Genomic DNA, 20,630 nt, shown 5'->3' on the forward strand with positions numbered 1-20,630 from the left:
ATAGTCATGAGACTTCATCCCTTTGAGTTCCTTGGACCCCTCCTTGACAATAATCCTCCAATTGCTATTAAAACCAACAGAATGCAAGATGTTTCTTAAGGTGGTAAAACAAAGATTTTCGGCGGGTGTAAGACGTAAGAACTCCACGCTTTTTACGATTATTGTCTATCACCCAATACTTCTTCTTTATCCCCAAAAGTTTCAAGTCTTTGCATGCATTGAGATCATCTTTGGTTTTTTTCGTGTCCAACATCAAAGCAATACGAATTTCACATACATTCTTCTCAGTGTGCATCACATCAATGTTATGAGGAACGGGGAGTTCTTCCCAATATGAAAGAAGTTTAGAAAATATTGACTGCTTCAAAAAACTAGAATCACTGTCCACATCTTCCCCAACCACATCTTCCTCATCCTCAGAGTCACCACCTCCCCATTTCCTTTTCTTTAACTTTCCCCATTTCACTTTGAGATTATGAGTTAACTCTTTAACCTTCTCCCCAGACAGACGCAGGGGTTATGACCTAAGCTCTTCTTCCTTGTTGAAAGTAGATTCTCTCACATCAAGTCTATTTGGATCTAATTGCGGCAAAATGGAGTCTATGACCAAGGTAAAATTTTTTTTCTCCCATGAACAAGTCTCACAGTAGATGTATTTAGACCACAAGGGGGACAAGCATATCTCCCCTTAGTCCTACATCCATAGATGTTCCCAAAAGCTGGGAAGTCGTGAATTGTCCATAAGAGAACTGCACGCATATTGAAGACATCACCCCTATTAGCATCTTTGACTAGCACTCATTTATCCCACGAGGATTGCAATTCATGGACCAACGACTGTAAATAAATATCTATATCATTACCAGGTTGTCGTCGTCCCTCAATGAGCAGTGGTAGCATAGTGAATTGTGGTTTCATACATAACCAAGGAGGGAGGCTATATGTGACACACATCACTGGCCAAGAACTATACGATGTGCTTTGCATTCCAAAGGGGTTGAACCCATCAGTGGCAAGGCCCAATCGAACATTACGTGGCTCGGAAGAAAAGCTTGGGTATGTCCTATCAATGTGTTTCCAAGATGATGAGTCAACTGGGTAACCCAACTCACCATCCCCCAATCTATTTGTGGAGTGCCAACACATAGCTTTGGCTACCCAACCAACACCGTACATTCTCTTCAACCTATCCCCAATTGGAAAGTACCGCGAATCGCTTCGCGTAGTAGTCTTACACGATTTTTTTCTCTCCTCAATTGTTGCAATTTTATATCTCGACACCTTACAAGTAGGACATTCTTGCAAAAATTCATTTTTCTTCCCCCAATATAAAATACAATCATTTGGGCATGCATCGATCTTCTCATAAGTTAGCCCCAACTCCTTAACTAATTTTTCAGATCGATACGTGTCTTTCAGAACTTTATTATCTGTCGGCAACGCTGCCTTAAGTAACTGAAGCAACTCAGTAAAACTTATGTCAGACCACCCACGTGTAACTTTGATTCTAAACAGCTTTATGACAAACCTTAAGACAGTGAAATTCTTGCAACTAGGATACAAAGCACTCATGGCCTCTTCAAAGTTCTTATCTGACAATATTGATTCAGCATCATCAATGCCCGGTGCCTCTCCATTATCAACTCCGAGACCTCCAAGAAATGAATCTAACTCTTCACCACCAAATTTTTCAATAACGGTAGTAAATGCATCATTTATATTCATCTCATGCAGATTAGAGTTCCCATGGGACTCCACATTCGGATTATGTCTTTCTTCACCATGAAATATCCAGTGTAAATATGTTGGGTCGAATCGGTTTTTATAGATGTGATACCTCACGAGTTCATAGGTTTTTGCTTTCCCTTCATTTTTACACACACGACAAGGACACGGCATTAAGAGCTTGTTACGGTAGTTTTTTTACCACAAAGTCCATAAAATAGTTTACCCCATTTATAAAGCGGGTGTCATGGCAGTCTAAATTGACCCAACTACTTCTATCAGTTGGAGAAAAACCCTCCATGACGTATCTACAAATAAACAAGAATCACACAAGTTCAAAACTTCAAACTATATACAAGATAAATATCATGATCCATTCATGAATACACTTATCCCAAACCCCCATCTCAAGCAAAAAATGTCTAACCAAATTAACAAAATCTCTAAAAATGAATTATTTTTACCGGACTAGCAAAAATCACATAAATATGTACTTAAAACCTAAGCAATTCGTAATGAAAAAAAAAATTGTAACAGATAAAGCAAAAGAGACAGTAACCAAACAAATATCAATGTAAATCCATTTTTGAAATAAATAAATGTGTGCAATATGCTCAAACTAAGAAAACTAAAACTCGGCCATCTAGGGAGGTCACATTGATTAGAAAAAAATATATATTAAGAGAGCATATCCAAATGAGCTAAATTGAAAATTAAATAAACCCATTTCACTCATACAACCAATAACAAAATACATTTAATAGTTTGACATCTCATCTCTGTAGTAAGTAAAACGCTATAAGAGAACCCTGTGAGTACTGAGGCGTACCTTCTTGAGCTGAAAAAAATGCGTAACAATTAAATATGTTTCTATCTATATGTTTCAAACCAACAAAGAATTAGTAATTTAATAGTTATATATTAATACTATATATAGTTAGAAAAAAAAAATTGTTCTATGAAAAAACATCTATGAAACAAACAGTCAAGGAAAACACTCAAAAGCAGTAACATAGTAACATAGCAGTAACATGATCAAAACTTAACAAACTTCAACCTTATTTTCATCAAAAACTAACAGTACCATCTTCAATTATCAGCAAATCATCAATCATACAAGTTAAAATAAGCAAACAAAATCAAGCACTCAAATCTCAAACTGAACTAAACCAGTGAGAACAGCAACATCCACATATAAATAAATCAAATAAATGAAACCCAATTAACTAATAGTGAAAAAACAAAACCTCAACTTAAAAAAAAAATACTAACTTTAATCTAACGTACGTCAAATATCAAACTACAACTTCAATCAGTTTGTTGGTGATACGTACAACACACTTAATTCCAAAGTGAAAATCGTATGTAAGTTGAGATGGAAAAGAGGAGTTTTGATTACCGATAGTTTGAAGATAAAGTTGAAGGCAATGAAGACCAAGAGTTTGATTTTGTGTATAGTCAGACGTCCTTTGTGTGTAACAACAATAAAAAGAACACCTTTTACTCAATTTCCATCCAAAACAAAGATAAAGTTGAAGGCAATGAAGACCAAGAGTTTGATTTTGTGTATAGTCAGACGTCCTTTGTGTGTAACAACAATAAAAAGAACACCTTTTACTCAATTTCCATCCAAAACAAAAAAAAACGCAACTTTTAATAAACTAAAAACTTAAAAAAGATACCTTTAAGCTTTACTTTGGTGTTTGATGAGAGAGATGGAGAGAGAACCGATAATAGTGATGAACTGTAAGGGAAGAAGATGAGAGAGATGGTGAGAGAGGCCGTGGATTTTTTTTTTTTTTTTTTGCTACAAAGGCGGTGGAAGCTAGAGGTGGTGAGATTAGTTCTAACTTCTCTGTGGGTATCTAATTTTTGTGGGAGGGAAATTTTGGTGCTCCGCGCCCAAAACTTTGGAGCAATGTTGGATCTATACCGAGGAAAGATAACTGTGGGTGAAAACATACTGTGCCAAGATCTGATCCAACGGTCGAAGCCGAGGGAACACCCACGCGCTGTTACCGTCGCAAAAGGTTGCAAAATAGTGTCACTCCCTGCTACGACAACTATAACTATGTCAACAGTTGGTGACCGTGGCTAATAATTCTACAGCTTTGGTCCGTGGCTAATGCTCCGGGTCATCCGTGGCTAAAGCCCATTTTTCTTGTAGTGCACAGAGAAAAATCACATGCAAAGCAATCAAGCATTAGCCCTTAAAACTATTACTGTTAATTAAAACTTCAATGTATAAATCTTTGTACGTGTATGTTTACCAACAACCATACTCCTCAAAACACACACATATATATATATATATATGTATATATATATATATGTACATATATATATATGTACATATATATATATATATATATATATATATATATATATATATATATATATATATATCAAAACTAAATTGTGGTGCCAGCAGCCTAATAACACAGTGCTATTTGTGTCGATCAAATTAATATTCTTTTGTTTAATCTCAAAGTTCCACTAATAGATAATTAAATACACAACTAATCTAAATCCCAGTAATAAATCAATTATATAAAAATAAGGTTTAGACTACTCACTTGCGAATTGATAAGAAAAGCGAAAACCAGTGAAAAAAAACGAAACCGAAAGTCACACCGTTGCGCATATATGAAGGTTGTCTTCTCCTTCCGGCTTTTATCTCTCTCACAACCGTAAGCTCTCTCTCTCTCTCTCTCTTTTAGAGCACGTCTCTTCTCTTTTTGTTTTTTTTTTCTTTTAAACAAACTCCCCCAAAAACAAGAACGAGGGTTTGGTAAAACCAAAACATCCGAAACCCTCATCCCTTATTTCCAGCAACTACTCATCCCACTTCCCACGTTTTTATGTTTCTATCTTTATCTTTATTTTTATCCTTTATTTTTATTATTATTTAACTTTATATATAATTAATAAAAATAAGAGTGTTATATAATTCCTCTCAAGTTTGAAGGCATTCTGGAATCCCTTCAAGCAATCACAACGTACGTCGAGAGCCTGGTAAAATTTGAATGCAAACCAACTGGAAAGGAAATCCCTTTGGATAATAACAAGAGCAGGGTATTTGACTCCTTTAGCTAGGTAGGTTTACTCCTTAGATCCAATTTAAACCTTCGATCTCTGCTTGAAAATTTGGGCAAATAAAGTTATGATATGCCATAATGTGCGGATGTGCCCTCCTGGACTCTTTGTGCAACTATATTTTCAGATTTTATATTCTCTGTTTTTCTTAGCAGTGTACCACCAGCATCAGTTTTAAGTTTTAAAATTTAAGTCTATTACAAATGTAAACTCACAATGTTATGGTACCACAATATTCAATCAACCCATTCAATATGAATTTCATTTAGTATAGGCAAACCTTTTTCTCACCTTTGTTTTCCAACTCAAAATAATTACAACGGAAAAATAAAAATAGAAGTCAGTTTAATCCTTTGCACCTTGTAAAGGAGTGTTTTGGTTTTCCTTAGTGTTTGCGATGGGAGAGGGAAGAGAGTTGAGATTTTCCGGAGGGACCGAGTTCGCTTATGAGCGAGCTGCCTACGTATCCTCTTTTTGGTTTTTCTTTCTAGGGGAGAGAGGAATCAGGTCCGACGTAGTTCAAATAGGTGGTATTTATAGGCTTGAGGAAATGTCAATCCGGGGGACACGTGTGTCTCTTGCACACGTGTAAGGTGGAGATCGTGAATAAGTGTTGGGCTGGTTATATTATAAGTCATGTGCTGATTGGGAGTTGGCGCGGTCGCCCCTATTTCCCGGTGGTGGGAAGTACAAGTAAGATTTTGGTAATGATTACCCCTGGTGGTGATCTTATCCGGTATTAAATCTCGGCCATGCGTTCATGCATCGAGACATCTTTGTTCGCGCACCTACCTACGAAAGGAGCTGCTCCGCATCGGTCTTGGAGGTTGATGTCCCGAAGTTCGCTTTATCTCGCGCACATGTGTGTTCACAAGGGAGCCGCTCACAGTCGGTCTTGGAGGTCGATGTCTTGAGTTCGCTTATGCTGCGCGCATTGTGTGTTCACAAGGAGCCGCTCCGCAGTCGGTCTTGGAGGTCGATGTCCCGAAGTTCGCTTATGCTCCACGGCATGCATGATAACTTTATGAGGATATCACTCCCCTACACAGCCCCTCGGTAGAGTGTTTATGTCACGGAAACGCTCACGAGAGAAAAAATGGAAGAACGTGTGGAACATGAGCGACCTGTGGTGGACGATCCGACTGGGATGGCGTAACTTTTGAATCATGTGGCCTGACAATTTGGCCGGAAAGGGAAGTTGTGGCGTGATTTGCACGCGATGAGAATCGTACTTGATTGAGGAAGAAACGTCGGTAGCGTTATCTAAACCGCTGAAAAAGAGCGAGATCTTGGAATATTAATGCGGGCTAGAGCATAGGCTGTAATCATAACTTCTTGGTAACTGAACGGGCGGTTTATACAAATCAAATTTGGGAGAATCAAAAAAGGTATGTTGTGTTTGCTTCTTCCGCAAAAACGCAAGCTAGGGTTCCTCAGGTGAGTGCTTCTGCTGCTGTTATCTTTCCATTTTCGCTTTGCATTCCTCTCTTTGAAGTGTGATTTGTTAAATACGTAGGTCATTGTAAGGTTGTAGGGTTTAAGCTTGAGTAATTGATAAAAAAGACTCGTTAGAATGTCTGATTCTGATGATACTCGATCAGAGGAAGTTCGGGAGATATCATTAAGTTGCGGAGAGTATGAGGACGAAGAAGCAGTAAGTGCTGGTGTTGAGGCTGAGTTGGATGAGGAAGCTAGGGTAGATGAGGGTAATACCCGATCTAGGTCAGAAGGTGGCGTGGCCAGTACGTCAGGTCGAGGGGAGATGTCGTCATCAAGTGATGTGCCCCTTAGAAGTGTAAACCGTCGTGCTGCAGACTCATTCCCCGAACTGAGGGCAGCGTATGGGATTAATGTCCCCGACCTGGAGATATACGAACTACGGTTGAGTGAAAATGTTCGTAGTGAGTAGTACAACCCGCCGAATGGTGGAATAATAATCTGTGAGGGCCAGCTGAGAGCGCATATGCAAATACCGTTCTCGAAACTGGTATGTGACTTCTTGGCCCATTGTTAGAAGTCTCCTTGTCAGTTCGTTGGCAACACCTGGCGATTGTTTAAGGTGTTTGACCTGTTGAATGCGAGTGGGGAATACGACATAGGGGTATCCGACATAGTGGAGCACTATGTGGTAAGGCGATCTGGGAATTTGAACTTTAGTTTGCAAACCATGACGACGCGTTCTGCTGTGATCGATGGTGTAAGCAATGAGGCCTGGACAAAGAGGCCGTTGTTGCTAGTTGGCAACTACTGTGCGAACGGGTGTAGATTGCAAACTAGGATTTGTAACATATCCGGTGGGTAGGAATATTTTTCTGTTGTTGCTTTACTTAACGACTGATAGTTGTTCTAATAGGCCTTTGTTTGGCTTTGGCTGCAGAGTTTTATGTGAAGAAGCGAACTGATTGTGGGGAGATAGAGAGGTTCGCGCGGCTGACTCGTGAAGAAAAACAAGCGAAGTTGCCTGAAGTTGCACATTTCTTTGTGGAGAAGGGTGACCCTGTGATCCGGGAAAAGAGGAAGGCGTAAAAAGATCGAGCTCGAGGTCAGACAAGGGAAGAGGTGATGGAGACGCGAACGAGTGACTTAGTAACGCGAGAAGAGAGGCAACGGGCGCATGGCGGCGCGAGGCGACCTATGAGAGGTGGTGCCTCAGGAGCTGGAGGATCGAGCGTCCGCCCTAAAGGGGGTTCGATCGATGCTCCTGTGGAGTTGGAAATGGTGGTTTTCAACCCTCGTGCAAGTAGCAGGTCGGAGAAGAGGCCGTGCGATGCCTCTGAGCAAGACGCTATCCGAGTTACAAAAGCAGCGCGACACGCTCTTAGCGAAAGCTCCAGCGCAGGGGGCGGTTTTGATGGTGGCCTGGCTGGGGCTGTGGTTTCGCACCGGAGTAGGGCGCGACCTAAACAGATCATGGACTTGGCCACTTTTGGGGCGGGGTCTAGTGCGCCTCGACGGGGGCGTGAACCCGATCACCGGGCGAAGTGAAAGCTCCTCCGTAAGGCGAAAGTGGAAAGGGCGTTGTGGTTTGGCGGCGACCTAGAGGGACAGTTTGTGTATCTGGACGAGCATGGGGCATAACGAACTGTGAAGCGAAGTGATTGTAGCTTCAGATCGAGTAAGATATCGGGTTGCCTGTTATAACAGATAGCTCTGGATGGCAACCGCAAGGAGCTAGATGAGAAAGGGCTAGCTGACAACCTGAGACGAATGGAAATTGCGCAATGCTTGGTACGCGTGTTTATCTTCGTTTGATGTAACTGTGTACGTATACACGCTGTCATATTGTGGCTATTAACCATGGGTGTGTTTTTGCAGCTGGTAAGTGGATTTCAGAAATTGAAGGAGATTGCCCAATTCGCGGAGGCAGATAGAGAAGCGGTGGTGAAGTTGTCTGATGAGCTGAAAAATGTCCAGGAGGTCTCGAAGATGGAACGCGAGGAACTGGAAGATCTGAAGAAAGCTCATCAAGCGCTGAGTCTGGCCAAGATGTTGAAAGACACTGAAGTAGAAGAGCTGAGGCAAAAACTATAGGGAGCTGAAGAGAACGTCCTGGCAGCGACCGTGGAAATTGGTAGGCTGAACGAGTATGTCTTACACTGCAAGAAGGTTGCTCAAGACGCTACCAAAGCTTATGACGTTCTGGATGCAAACTTCGTTGAACTGGAGGCGGACTACAACGCTTTGAAGACAGATTATGCACGCTGTACATCTCACATCGGGGTAGAACAGGTGCCAGGAGGAATTAGTGGCGCTCCTGCTGCTCCAGAGGTCATGCCGGAGATTGCGATACCGCGAACTGATGTTGTTGCGTCTGATGTGCTTATGAGTTTAGACTTGGATGGAGTATCTGTTATGGTGACTGGGAGGGATGCTGAGATTGATGAATCACTCGTGCCCGGAGAATTAATTGTTGAGCCCAGAGATGGCGAGTTGTAAGTTTGTTAAGTTATGCTGTCAGCTTATAAGCTGTGATACAATAGAGTTGGTTTCCTAGGGTAACCCGGGCAGTTCGTCTTTTTATTTGTATGTGCCAACACTGTGAGTGATCTGGTACCCCGTTCTATTTTGGGGTATTCATGTGAGGACGAATATTGTTTAGTCGGGTTGGATTTCCTGAGTAGTCTCAGCAACCCAGCTTATTAGGACAGGTCGTTGTTTGTGTGTATACCACGCTTGTTGTTTGTTCCCCTATTATGTGTGAATCGCTTGCTTAACCATAGTTGCGTGTGATTATACTACGTAGAACAAAGCATGGCGGGTGCATTGCAGTGACAACTTCCCTGCACATGATTGGTAAGCTTGCATGAGCGTCTTGTTGTTAAATTGCTTGCAGCTGTGAGGTGGTGCTTGTAACGAGGCCACCAGGTCGTTGGATTCTGGTTCGTGAAAGAGGTCGAATCATGTTGTGTTCAGTGCCGCTAACGGCAGTGTTCCCTCGCGTGCGTGACACGTGTAAGGAGACGAGCGGTTCAAGGAACATAATGATGACGGGCAGATGGCCTCTGTGAGTGTTCTTTCGCTGAGAAGAGCTTGAGATAAAACTGTAGCTCATGTGACAATACCTTTGGTTTCTAGGTTTTATCATGGCAAGATGTCGTCCATACACGAGGGGAGAAGAAAACATGAGGGAAGCATCCCCTCTGATAATGGCGGTATTTGTGGTGACGAGGACAGGAGCAAGGGATGGCGTGATTGTCGGCATGGAAACTTGTTGTGCGACTCGTGGCTGTGAATCCATTGGGATGCCAACTGGTGGGATAACAATAGTAGAGAGGTCTTCCGGGGGCGTGACTGCGGTATAAACACCAACTGACGCGTCCTTGGGAATCCGTTCTGATAGGGCGGCAACCGCTGGATTGACTTCTGGAGTGTAAGTGGACGACTTCCTCTTCTTATTGGAGCCCCCAGCGTGCTGCTTTGATGTGTTGGCTCGGACCTCTACAACCAGGTCTTTGGCCATGGTATAACTGGTGGGTTCGCTACTTGTGTGGAGTGGTCTACTATCGATCTTTCCTGCTGACAAGATTTGGTTACAATGATATGCTTCCAGTTGATTGCTTCTCAGCTCCATCAGTCCTTTGGGACCCGGGAAACGGAGAACTTGATGCAATGTCGAAGGCACAGCTTGCATTTGGTAGATCCATCGTCGTCCTAATATGGCATTATAGGGACGATCGATGTCCGAGACGCCGGCGCCGTATTGCGGTGACTTTGTCCTCTTTAGATCCCACTGATACTGGAAGGATGATATCACCGACAGGGTCGGCTTTGGAACCATTGAAACCATAAAGGGGGGCAATCGGATCTATCAGAACTGACTTGGGTAAACTCATTTCTTGGAGAGTGTGGTAAAATAAAATGTCGCAGGAACTCCCCGGGTCGATCAAGACACGCTTCACTGTCCAGTCGCTGATCTTGACGTGGACGACTAGTGCATCATTGTGAGGAAGGCAGACCTTGTTGAGGTCGGCCTCTGTGAAAATGATATCTCCTGAATGACGGCCTGAGCGACGCGGAGCATGTTCTGCTTGGGAAGTAAAGTGATACACTTCTTGAAGAGCGCCAACACGACGTCTTTTCTCTCTGGATGAGGTAACTGAATCATCGGGGAAAGTAATCATGTGAATTGTGCGAGCATTGTCCCGATCTGAGGAGTGTTGTCTGCGCTCGTGACGAGAACGCTATTGGGGACGTCCTCGACGGTGGGGGCGAGCTTGAAAGTCTTGATGATGACGGCGAGGTGGAGATCGACTGCGCACTCGGCGAGGTGGAGATCGGCTGTGCACACGGCGAGCCATGAGCTTATGACGCAAATCACCGTCAGGAATGTTGGTGTACTATTTAATGTGACTAGCTTCGACAAGGTCTTGAAGATAGTGCTGAAGCCCCCAGCACGCATTCGTTTCATGACATTTGGCTTTGTGGAATGCGCAATATGGCTTGTCAGGTCGATCTGCTGGCTGCTTCACATCTGGGCCGAAGTACGAGGCTCGCCGGATCTTGTCGAGGATGTAACTAGGAGAGCATGTCAAAACAGCGAATTCTCTGTTGTTATCCTGTCAGGTTCCTGTCTTTGGTGCCAGCGACCTGGATCGCTTTTTGGCACGCGGGGTAAGATCAGAGATCGCTGCTACCTCTTGGTTCTCGGCTAAACCACTGGACTGCAAACTTTCTTGCAACTTGATATACTTGTCAACCCGGGCTGATTCGGATAAGCGTTTACGGCGTTCCTTTATCGATGATCCGGAGAGGAGGTCGGTATTACGACTCGACAAAGGCGTTAGAAAATGCCAGTGTGGCAAAAGATTCTTTCAGTCCGCTTTCCATACACAACAGTTCAGCCTTGAACCGCCCTAAGAATTGGCGAATGGTCTCATCTTCGCAGAATGATAACTGGAACAGCGAATCAAGATCTGCCTTCTTTCGTCTGTTGTGCACGTATTGGCTAGCAAACAGGTCAGTAAGCTGCTCAAAGGTTTTAATAGAATCAGGTTCGAGAGAGAAGAACCAATCAAGTGCGCCATCCTTGAGACTGGCCGGAAATAGTCGACAGTGAAGATGATCAAACTCGAAAAAACTGTAGAGGGCCAAACTTTGAATGTATCGAGTCACATGCTGACCGGGGCAGGTGTTGCCATCATACATGGGGAAGCGTGGCTGGATAAAATCTTGAGGAGAGGGTTTACTGAGAACGTCAGCACTGAACGGGGACGCGCGGTATGTCTTGAGCATCTTTTGAACAATTTGGGTTGCATCCTTTCTGACTGCACTCTGGCCTATTCTATGTGACAATTCGTGAATCTGCTGATTAACTTCATTGATGCCGTTTTCAGCAACATTACCGACTGGTTGCTGTTGATAAGCGTCGACTTGGGCTCGTAAAGTAGCATTTTCTTGCCTGAGCAAGGAAATGCTTTCGTTTGTTACACCTAGTTGTTCTGCAAGGTTTTGAACCTGAGCTTCGAGGCTGACCATGCTTCGTGGGCTTGAGAATTGTAGATTTTTGAGTTAGGGAAACGTGATTTCTCAAGTAATAGAAACCACAGACGGCGCCAATGTAAAGGAGTGTTTTGGTTTTCCTTAGTGTTTGCGATGGGAGAGGGAAGAGGGTTGAGATTTTCTGGAGGGACCGAGTTCGCTTATGAGCGAGCTGCCTACGTATCCTTTTTTTGGTTTTTCTTTCTAGGGGAGAGAGGAATCAGGTCCGACGTAGTTTAAATAGGTGGTATTTATAGGCTTGAGGAAATGTCAATCCGGGGGACACGTGTGTCTCTTGCACACGTGTAAGGTGGAGATCGTGAATAAGTGTTGGGCGGGTTATATTATAAGTCATGTGCTGATTGGGGAGTTGGCGCGGTCGCCTATTTCGGTGGTGGGAAGTATAAGTAAGATTTTGGTAATGATTACCCCGGTGGTGATCTTATCCCGGCGTTGTCTCGGCCATGCGTCGCATCGGAGACATCTTTGTTCGCACCCTACACGAAATGAGCCGCTCACGATCGATCTTGGAGGTCGATGTCCCGAAGTTCGCTTATCTTTCGCACATGTGTGTTCACAAGGGAGCTGCTCACAGGTCGGTCTTGGAGGTTGATGTCCTGAGTTCGCTTATGCTGCGCACATGTGTGTTCACAAGGGAGCTGCTCACAGGTCGGTCTTGGAGGTCGATGTCCTGAGATCGCTTATGCTCCACGCGTGCATGATAACTTTATGAGGATATCACTCCCCTACACACCTCCATCCTGAGTTCTGACCTTTTATTTGGGTTCTTTGTTTTTAGACTTTTATTAAACCAAGTAACCAACTATCGGCACGAAATAAACAGAGGATTTCTCGAAAATATCTAGGTGAGAATTTCCGGTTTTTACTATGTCGGGAATTTGGAAATTTTAATCTCTAAAAAAATAAAAAAATAAAAAAATAGAAATAGAAATTTTAGATATTTGTGTGTAGGATCCAAACCTAGTCTCATAGTACAGAAAGAAGTTCACATACTTTGAACTACTGAACAAGATGCCAAACCCAAACAAATAAAGCCATACACTTGTAATTTTTCAGGAAACCGGTGAACTTCCATACGTGCTCAAGGCTTTTTATTATTAGAGACCCTTTTCTACTGCGACAGCGGCACTCTTCAAATAATGGATGATCTCCTCAACTTTCCAAGCGATATCCTCTTTGATATCCTATCAAGAATTCCAATAAAGTCTATTGTGATTTTAAGGTGCGTTTCTAAACCATGGCTAGACAAACTCACAGATTCTTTTGTTATGAATTGCACAAAGAAGCGCCCTAAACTTCTAAGTAGATACATCCCAGATGTTAGTTACCAGGCTAGATCAAAGCATATTACAGAGGGCTTCATGGTTTCCTCTGTAGACTATGGTGAATCTCACAAAGTCGTGGAAGTTAATTCTACGATGCCTGATATACATAGTTATACTGGTGATTTCGAAGCTTGGAATTCTTGTGATGGACTACTATGTCTAACTTATTGCAAAGAGTTTCAACGCAAGGTTCTTTGCCTCTGGAATCCTACTACAGGAGATTACATGGAGTTTCCCACGAGAGATCGCTGTCCATATTCTTTGTGTTGTGGTCATAAGACGGTATTCAGTGTTGGTTTCAATCCAAATGTGAACAGTTACTTTGTTATAAGAATTGAGACTCACAGTTTAACATGTGATGCTCCTTGTTCACACGTTTATATTTTCTATTTAGCCTATGGGTCATGGTGGCATGTCCAAGAAATTTGTTATAAAATTCCACCAAAGCAAGGAGCACTAGTTAATGGTGCTCTTCATTGGCTGGGGGCTTCTTGCACTGGCACTAGTTACGATTTAGTTATTGCATTCGTCATCAAGGGCAGAAAATTTCAAGAGGTACTATTGCCTTACTTTGGGGATATGCGCACATTCTCTATGGACATCACAGAGTTAGGAGGGGAACTTTGTTTATTTTGTGATTTTAAAAGCTCGGTTACTCTATGGTTGATGAAGGATTACAGTGTGAAGGAGTCTTGGACCAAGATGTTCAGCATCAAAAAACCTATTGGTGAATTTCATACCAGAAATTTATTGATTCCACTATGTTTCACAACCAGTGGTGCGCTTATACTAATTAAAGTTCGTACTTTAGTTTTGTATGACCCGAAAGATGGAAAGTTAGTATCTCTCAAGATTGAAGGCATTCCAGGACGTTCTCAAGCATTTACAACATACATTGAAAGCCCAGTGAGAATCAAATCCAGTAGCCAGATATTTGACTACTATACCTAGCTAGATTTACTTGTAAGATTCATTTGATTTAGTTGAGATTGGCTCTATGGTGGAGGATAACTTGAATGAAATAACGAGACTTGTGATTCAAAATTTTGATCGTTTCTCAAATGCAAAACTTATAAGACCTTGAGGTCTTATAACCTCTTATAAGATGTGGCCCAGTGATTTTGGACATTTTTTTGGTTTGTTTTTTGCCTCTTATAAGAGGCATTCTATTAGAAATGTCTTATAAGAGGCTCCAATTCTATAAGTACCAAAATTAGATCTACTTCAATTATATAAGTCTTATAACTGAAAAATGACACAAACACCCGGTCCATATATACCCCCCTAATTTCATTTCTCTTCTTCTTCCTTTTTCATTATCTTATTTTCCAAATAACTCCATTACCCTAACCACCACCGACTACCACCACCACCACCACCATCACCACCACCACTACCATCACAATCACCACCACCATCATTACCTCCACCACCACTATCACCATATTATTAAGACTATCACCACCACCACCACCGTACTATTAAGACCAATATCATCACCTCTACTACCACTACCACCGTACTATTAAGACTATCACCACCACCACCACCACCACCACCGTGCTATTAAGACATTCACCACTTCTACTACCACCACCATCAGTCTTTATTAAAACAAATATCATCACCTCCCACTACCACAATTTTTGCGCGATTAAGGTAGTTTCCTAAAATCGATATTCTAATTATTAAAATTGATTTGAAACCAAAAATCAAACTATACGTTTGTTTCAAATTAATATATTCAAGTTAAATGTGATGTAAAGTAGGGTTATATTTGTCAAATAACCATCTATAAGATGTCATGTATTTGTTTTTTCTATTTTTACAAGTGCTTATAAGAGGAACTTAAAATAAAAAACAAACCACTTTATAAGACCATCTTATAAGACCCTCTTATAACACATGGTCTTATAAGACCCTCTTATAACTTAACACAAAAAAACAAATAGCCCCTACTATCTAGTCCCTCTCCCCCCTCCCCCTCTTTCCGTGTGTGTGTGTGTGGCAATATGTTTTTGTTGTGAGAATAAAAGAGTCTACCCTGCTGAACTCTTCATATATATACATTCTTCTAGATAGTTGAACTTAACTTTACTATTTGGACAAAGTTTAGAGGGTGTTTGGATCCTAGTTATTTATTGTCAAAAAGTGTTTATTAGTGAAAAAATATTTTTTGAAAAATTAAATGTGTTTGGTTTCTATTTAAAAAAAATATATAGTTTTTCATCCAAAAAATATTTTTTGGTCCCAAAAACTTGTTTTATGATAATTAGGTAAAACTTGTTTTTCAAGTTAAAAAACTATTTTTCTTTGAAGGAAACACTTTGGGTGCTAAAGGAAAATGAACTCTCCGAATGTTTTAGACTTTAGTAATTTATGTCACGATATGCCAAAATATATCGAGAAACATAGTGCGAAATCTGATTTGATAAAATAGTTTTTAAGAAAAATCACAACCAAACATGTTTATTAAAAAACTGTTTTTAAAATAAATACTTTTTCATAAAAATATTTTTTAAGAAAAAATGATTTTTTTGAAAAAATGAGAACCAAACACCCACTGTTTTCATGATGCTTAAACAAAGTTTAACGTACCAATTCTTTCTATTAGGCATACCAAAGCGTTAGGGGCATGCTGTTACTAGTTATTTTCAATGTGGTATAGTAGCAGCTTCTGTTAAGCAGTTGAATTTCACATTGAACATGTAATATAAATTCATGAAACGTACGGCTAATGATTGAGCTATTCTGTATACCACTTACTCTTCTTTTTAGTAATATCCTCTTGAAGTTTGATGATTTAGAGATTCATATAATTACTAACTCGAATTGTAGACTGAAGTAAAATAGATTCATCCGTTCATCAGCAGGAAATTCAACATTTACTCATTCCTATTTGCTGTTTAAACTTTCTCATATAGTAGTAAGTTCAACCTCTACATTGAATTCTTGTAGACGTCTTAGCTGCAATGTTATATTTTCCACCGGCATCAGATTCTAGACTGATTGATATCCCTTCAACAAATTTGTACGATTGAATATCGTTAAACCCTAAACCTCCAATAAATTGTAATAGAGTTTTTGCTGAGTGTAGAGGTACAGTTTAGATAGGACCTTACAATCTCAGAGAATAGAGTTTGTATAAGATGTTTGACTGAACTCAGGTCGGTGCTCTGAGTTGTCTATGTATCCAGTTCTCTGATGAACTGGAATCAAGTCAGACGTAGTTCATTTTGAGTGATTAAGTTAGAGATAGAGAGAATGTGAGCCTCTCCTGAGAATAGAGAAGACGCCTCCTTTTATAGGCGTAGATCCCCCTTTTGTGATGTCTTGATGATTGTTTTTACTCCTTTCATTACGAAGTAATGATCTGTTATTATTGATGTTGTTGACCAGCTTGCAGTGGTTACGTTTCCTAGGTCGTTTGGACGACCTGACCTTAGATCATATGCACGACTTGCTTGTAGTCTGGACACGTGGTCTGCCACGAGTGGTTGAGAGTGGAGGGTACTGACATAGCTCCCTTTCTTTATATCACTGTTTGTAGAATAGTATTGTAAAGAAAGTTAATAAAGGAGACCGCGTGTCTTACTTGGTTGAAAATGGAGATTGATGCGAATTGAATTTTCTGTGTTTGTAGGCTGGATGTTGTTTGTTGCTTAGAGCTTTGTTTGGAGTTGATGTGGTAGTGCGCAGATTGTAGCTTGTAGTGCGTAGATCGTAAATCGTAGATCGTAGTTCGTAGATTGATTTTATCTGATAATTAGCCTTTGAGTGGTAATTACAATTGAATCAAACTTAACCCTGGCGTTGGTGTTAAGTTGATTGTACGCCTTTTGGGGGCGTTTTTGTTGATAGTTAGCCTTTTGAGGGTGTCACTATGGTTAATAGATAGTCTTTTGGGGGCGTCACTATGATTGATAGCTAGCCTTTTGGGGGCGTCACTATGGTTGAATCAAGCTTAACCCTGGCGTTGGTGTTAAGTTGATTGTATGCCTTTTGGGGGCGTTTTTGTTGATAGTTAGCCTTTTTGGGGCATCACTATAGTTGATAGCTAGCCTTTTGGGGGCGTCACTATGGTTGAATCAAGCTTAACCCTAGTGTTGGTGTTAAGTTGATTGTACGCCTTTTGGGGGTGTTTTTGTTGATAGTTAGCTTTTTGAGGGCGTCACTATGGTTGATTCCCATAGTGCGTGGTTTGAACTTGATCCTTAGCAGGGCGTCAAGCTGATTGGTTGATAGCCAGCCTTTTGGGGGTGCTATTGTTGTCGTAGATGCCATTTGAGTTGGCTGATAGTAAGCCTATTAGGGGCGTTACTATGATCGTAGATGCCAATTTGGTTGGCTGATAGTAAGCTTTTTGGGGGCATTACTATGATTGATTGTTATCCTTTAGCTGGCGTGCTTATCACTAGACCCGGTTAAGTAGTAAAGCGACCGCTGTGGGTGTTAATATTGTTTAGCCCCAGTGATGTTCGTTCAAGCTCCAGTGAACTGATGACAACTTGTTGTGTACAAGCTGAACTGACACTGATTGTGTTCGAGTTGAAATGATAGTTGGAATATTGGTTGCTTCTTTCAGGTTGTAGACCTACTCTAACCTAACTTGAGGCTGACTTGATCTGAGGATGAGGTGACTTGAGGATGACTGATGACCTGTCTTGAGGATGGTGATCCGAGGGATGGTGACTTGATAATGAATGATTATGAGGAGGATGAAATTTGACTTGAGGGGCGACTGGTGAGGATAAACCGATCCGAGGATGAGTGACTTGATGATAGTCATTCGAGGATAAGCTAACTTGAGGACGACCTAATCTGAGGATGAGCTGACTTGAAAACGACCTGAGCTGAGTGATGCAGGAGGATCTAAGTCAGATGATGCTGAGTTGTCCAATTGCACATTGATGATACTATGGTTGTCAGTAGGAGGCTGCTTGTTCTTGTGAGGCCTTGTATGAGTGGAGCATCTTCTGAATGGTCTGGGCTGCACTGGCTTTTTCGCCTGTTTTGTCCAGTCGTTGGGTGAGATTGTCAAGGCGTTGATTAGTGGTTGTAGTGAGGGTTGTGACCGCGTTGTTGTCGATGGCGTTTGGAGTCACGTTGTTGGTGTTGGAAGTGGTTTGCTCGCGCATAGCTTGGTTCTCTTGCTGGAGCATGGTGAATGATTCTTGGAGGAACTTGACTTGATCTACCAGAGCTTGTAGTTGTGCTTCCATGTTGGTTGTGTTGATCTGAGGACGACCTGGCGGAGGAATTGGAATAAGTTTGGATACGTTTTGGTATTTTGGCCATAACTTTGGCTACAGTTGTTAGAATCGCAGCGTCGACCCAATTCGAAAAGATCTCGGTGGCATGCGTTGTCATTTGGATCGATGGATGACACGGAGATGGACGACTTGGTTGGATCGCTTTGGTATTTTGGCCATAACTTTGGCTACAGTTGTCAGAATCACACGTGTGATCCTAATTTGGAAAGATCTCGGTGGCACGCACGTTGTCATTAGATTTGATGGACGACCTGGCTGGATGCGTTTTGGTATTTTGGCCATAACTTTGGCTACAGTTGTCAGAATCACGTGTGCGACCCTAATTCGGAAAGATCTCGGCGGCGCACATGCTCTTAGGTGGTACTTGATGGACAACCTAGCTTTGAACGACCTGGCTGAAAATGGCCTGGAGGAGGACGACCAGGCTGAGGACGACTTGGAGGAAGTCTTTGCATGAGATCTGGCTGAGGTTTTGATATAGCTCTCTATGCTGGTGTGCGCTTTTCCTTATTGATATAGGTCCATAGATTGGCATGCTATGAAATTTCTATTTGAGATTGGTTGAACGAACACCTTAGTGGACCTAGTAAGGAGCAACCTGTAAGTTGGATTCCTGGATCTGTATTGTAACCGATTCGCCGTAAAGGAAGCATGTGAAATGGTGGTAGTTGCAGCCCTCGGGTTGGTACTGGATCGACTGCAAGTGATCTATAAATATGAAGTATATCTTGCAACATAGAAGTGTGCACAGATTATCTGAATTGATCCAAAGATTAAAGATTAGTATAAATGAAAGATAGTTGAATGTAGACTTATCTCTTAGAACGCTGACTTTTCGTTTGCTACCATTGATAGTTGAATGGAAGAATGTTGACTATTCTTCCATGGTTGTTTTACCAAGTTTCGTGGGCTTGAGAAAATGGTGTGAATACTTTTTCTCAAGAAGACGAACTGGCAGATGACGCAAATGTAGAGGTACAGTTTAGGCAGGACCTTACAATCTTGGAGAATAGGGTTTGTATAAGATGTTTAACTGAACTCAAGTCGGTGTTCTGAGTTGCCTATGTATCCAGTTCTCTGATGAACTGGAATCAAGTAAGACGTAGTTCATTTTGAGTGATTGAGTTGGAGATGGAGAGAATGTGAGCCTCCCCTGAGAATGGAGAAGACGCCTCCTTTTATAGGTGTAGATCCCCCTTTTGTGCTGTCTTGATGATTGTTTTTACTCCTTCCGTTACGAAGTAATGATCTGTCATTAATGATGTTGTTGACTAGCTTGCAGCGGTTACGTTTCCTAGGTCGTTTGGACGACCTGACCTTAGGTCGTATGCACGACTTGCTTGTAGTCTGGACACGTGGTCTGCCACGAGTGGTTGAGAGTGGAGGGTACTGACACTGAGAAAGTGGAATGTCCAAGGTTTGTTATATGGTCTGTTTCAGTTGCAAAATGGTCATTGATAACGATACTTCCATTGAGTACTGTGACATTCCTGTATTAAGGAAGAGCTTCATAATTTCCAAAATCAGTTTATGCTTGGCAATGAGAATGAAAGTTAGATAAATGTAATTTGATCTTGAAATTCACAGTTTCTCTCTAACATGTTTAGGATGTGGGATTACTTATAATCTACATATATAAAGTACATACAACATACCATATTTGTGTCATGCTCTCACATTTCTTATAATACTAGTACACTCATGGGCATAGCACCTTGCCTCTAGTCCTGATACCCGAGTCTTCCTTTTTGTGAAATCAAATGCCAACAGCCATATTGTACTACTCATATCATATCCCTTGAGTGAAATAGAGTCTCTTTAAGAGTTTCATGATCACCAAATCTATCTAATAAAGCGGCTTGGTTTTTTATGCTGTTATATTGAGCGGTCGGGGAGAAAGCAGTTTTAGGATGATCCTACGGTCATAAATCAATTTATTTTAAGAGTCCTACTTACTATAAACTAAACTAAAGAGGAATAAGCTATTATAAAGGATAAAAACAATTTTATCTTTTATCTTTTAGTACGTCTTGATTCCATTGATATTAATCCTCATAGATATATATATTAAATTATATTTGATATCTATATAAATCTAATCTAAGTTGATTCCAATTAGGAAACTACTACTCAAAGATACTGATTGATCCAACGCTATATAAATCTAATCCAGACTGACTGACTATTACAACATGGAATGGTAGTATGTATC

At 41.4% G+C, this 20,630-nt stretch overlaps 1 protein-coding gene across 1 annotated transcript; it reads left to right on the forward strand.

Moving 5' to 3' along the window:
• The first annotated feature begins 12,959 nt into the window (after positions 1-12,959).
• LOC147478332 (F-box protein At3g07870-like) lies at positions 12,960-14,096 on the forward strand. The gene has a single exon (XM_086586217.1). The coding sequence runs from the start codon at positions 12,960-12,962 to the stop codon at positions 14,094-14,096; it is 1,137 nt and encodes a 378-aa protein (XP_086442343.1).
• The last annotated feature ends 6,534 nt before the right edge of the window (positions 14,097-20,630 follow it).

This window comes from Coptis chinensis, chromosome 9, assembly GCF_015680905.1.
Source record: "Coptis chinensis isolate HL-2020 chromosome 9, ASM1568090v1, whole genome shotgun sequence".
NCBI lineage: Eukaryota > Viridiplantae > Streptophyta > Magnoliopsida > Ranunculales > Ranunculaceae > Coptis > Coptis chinensis.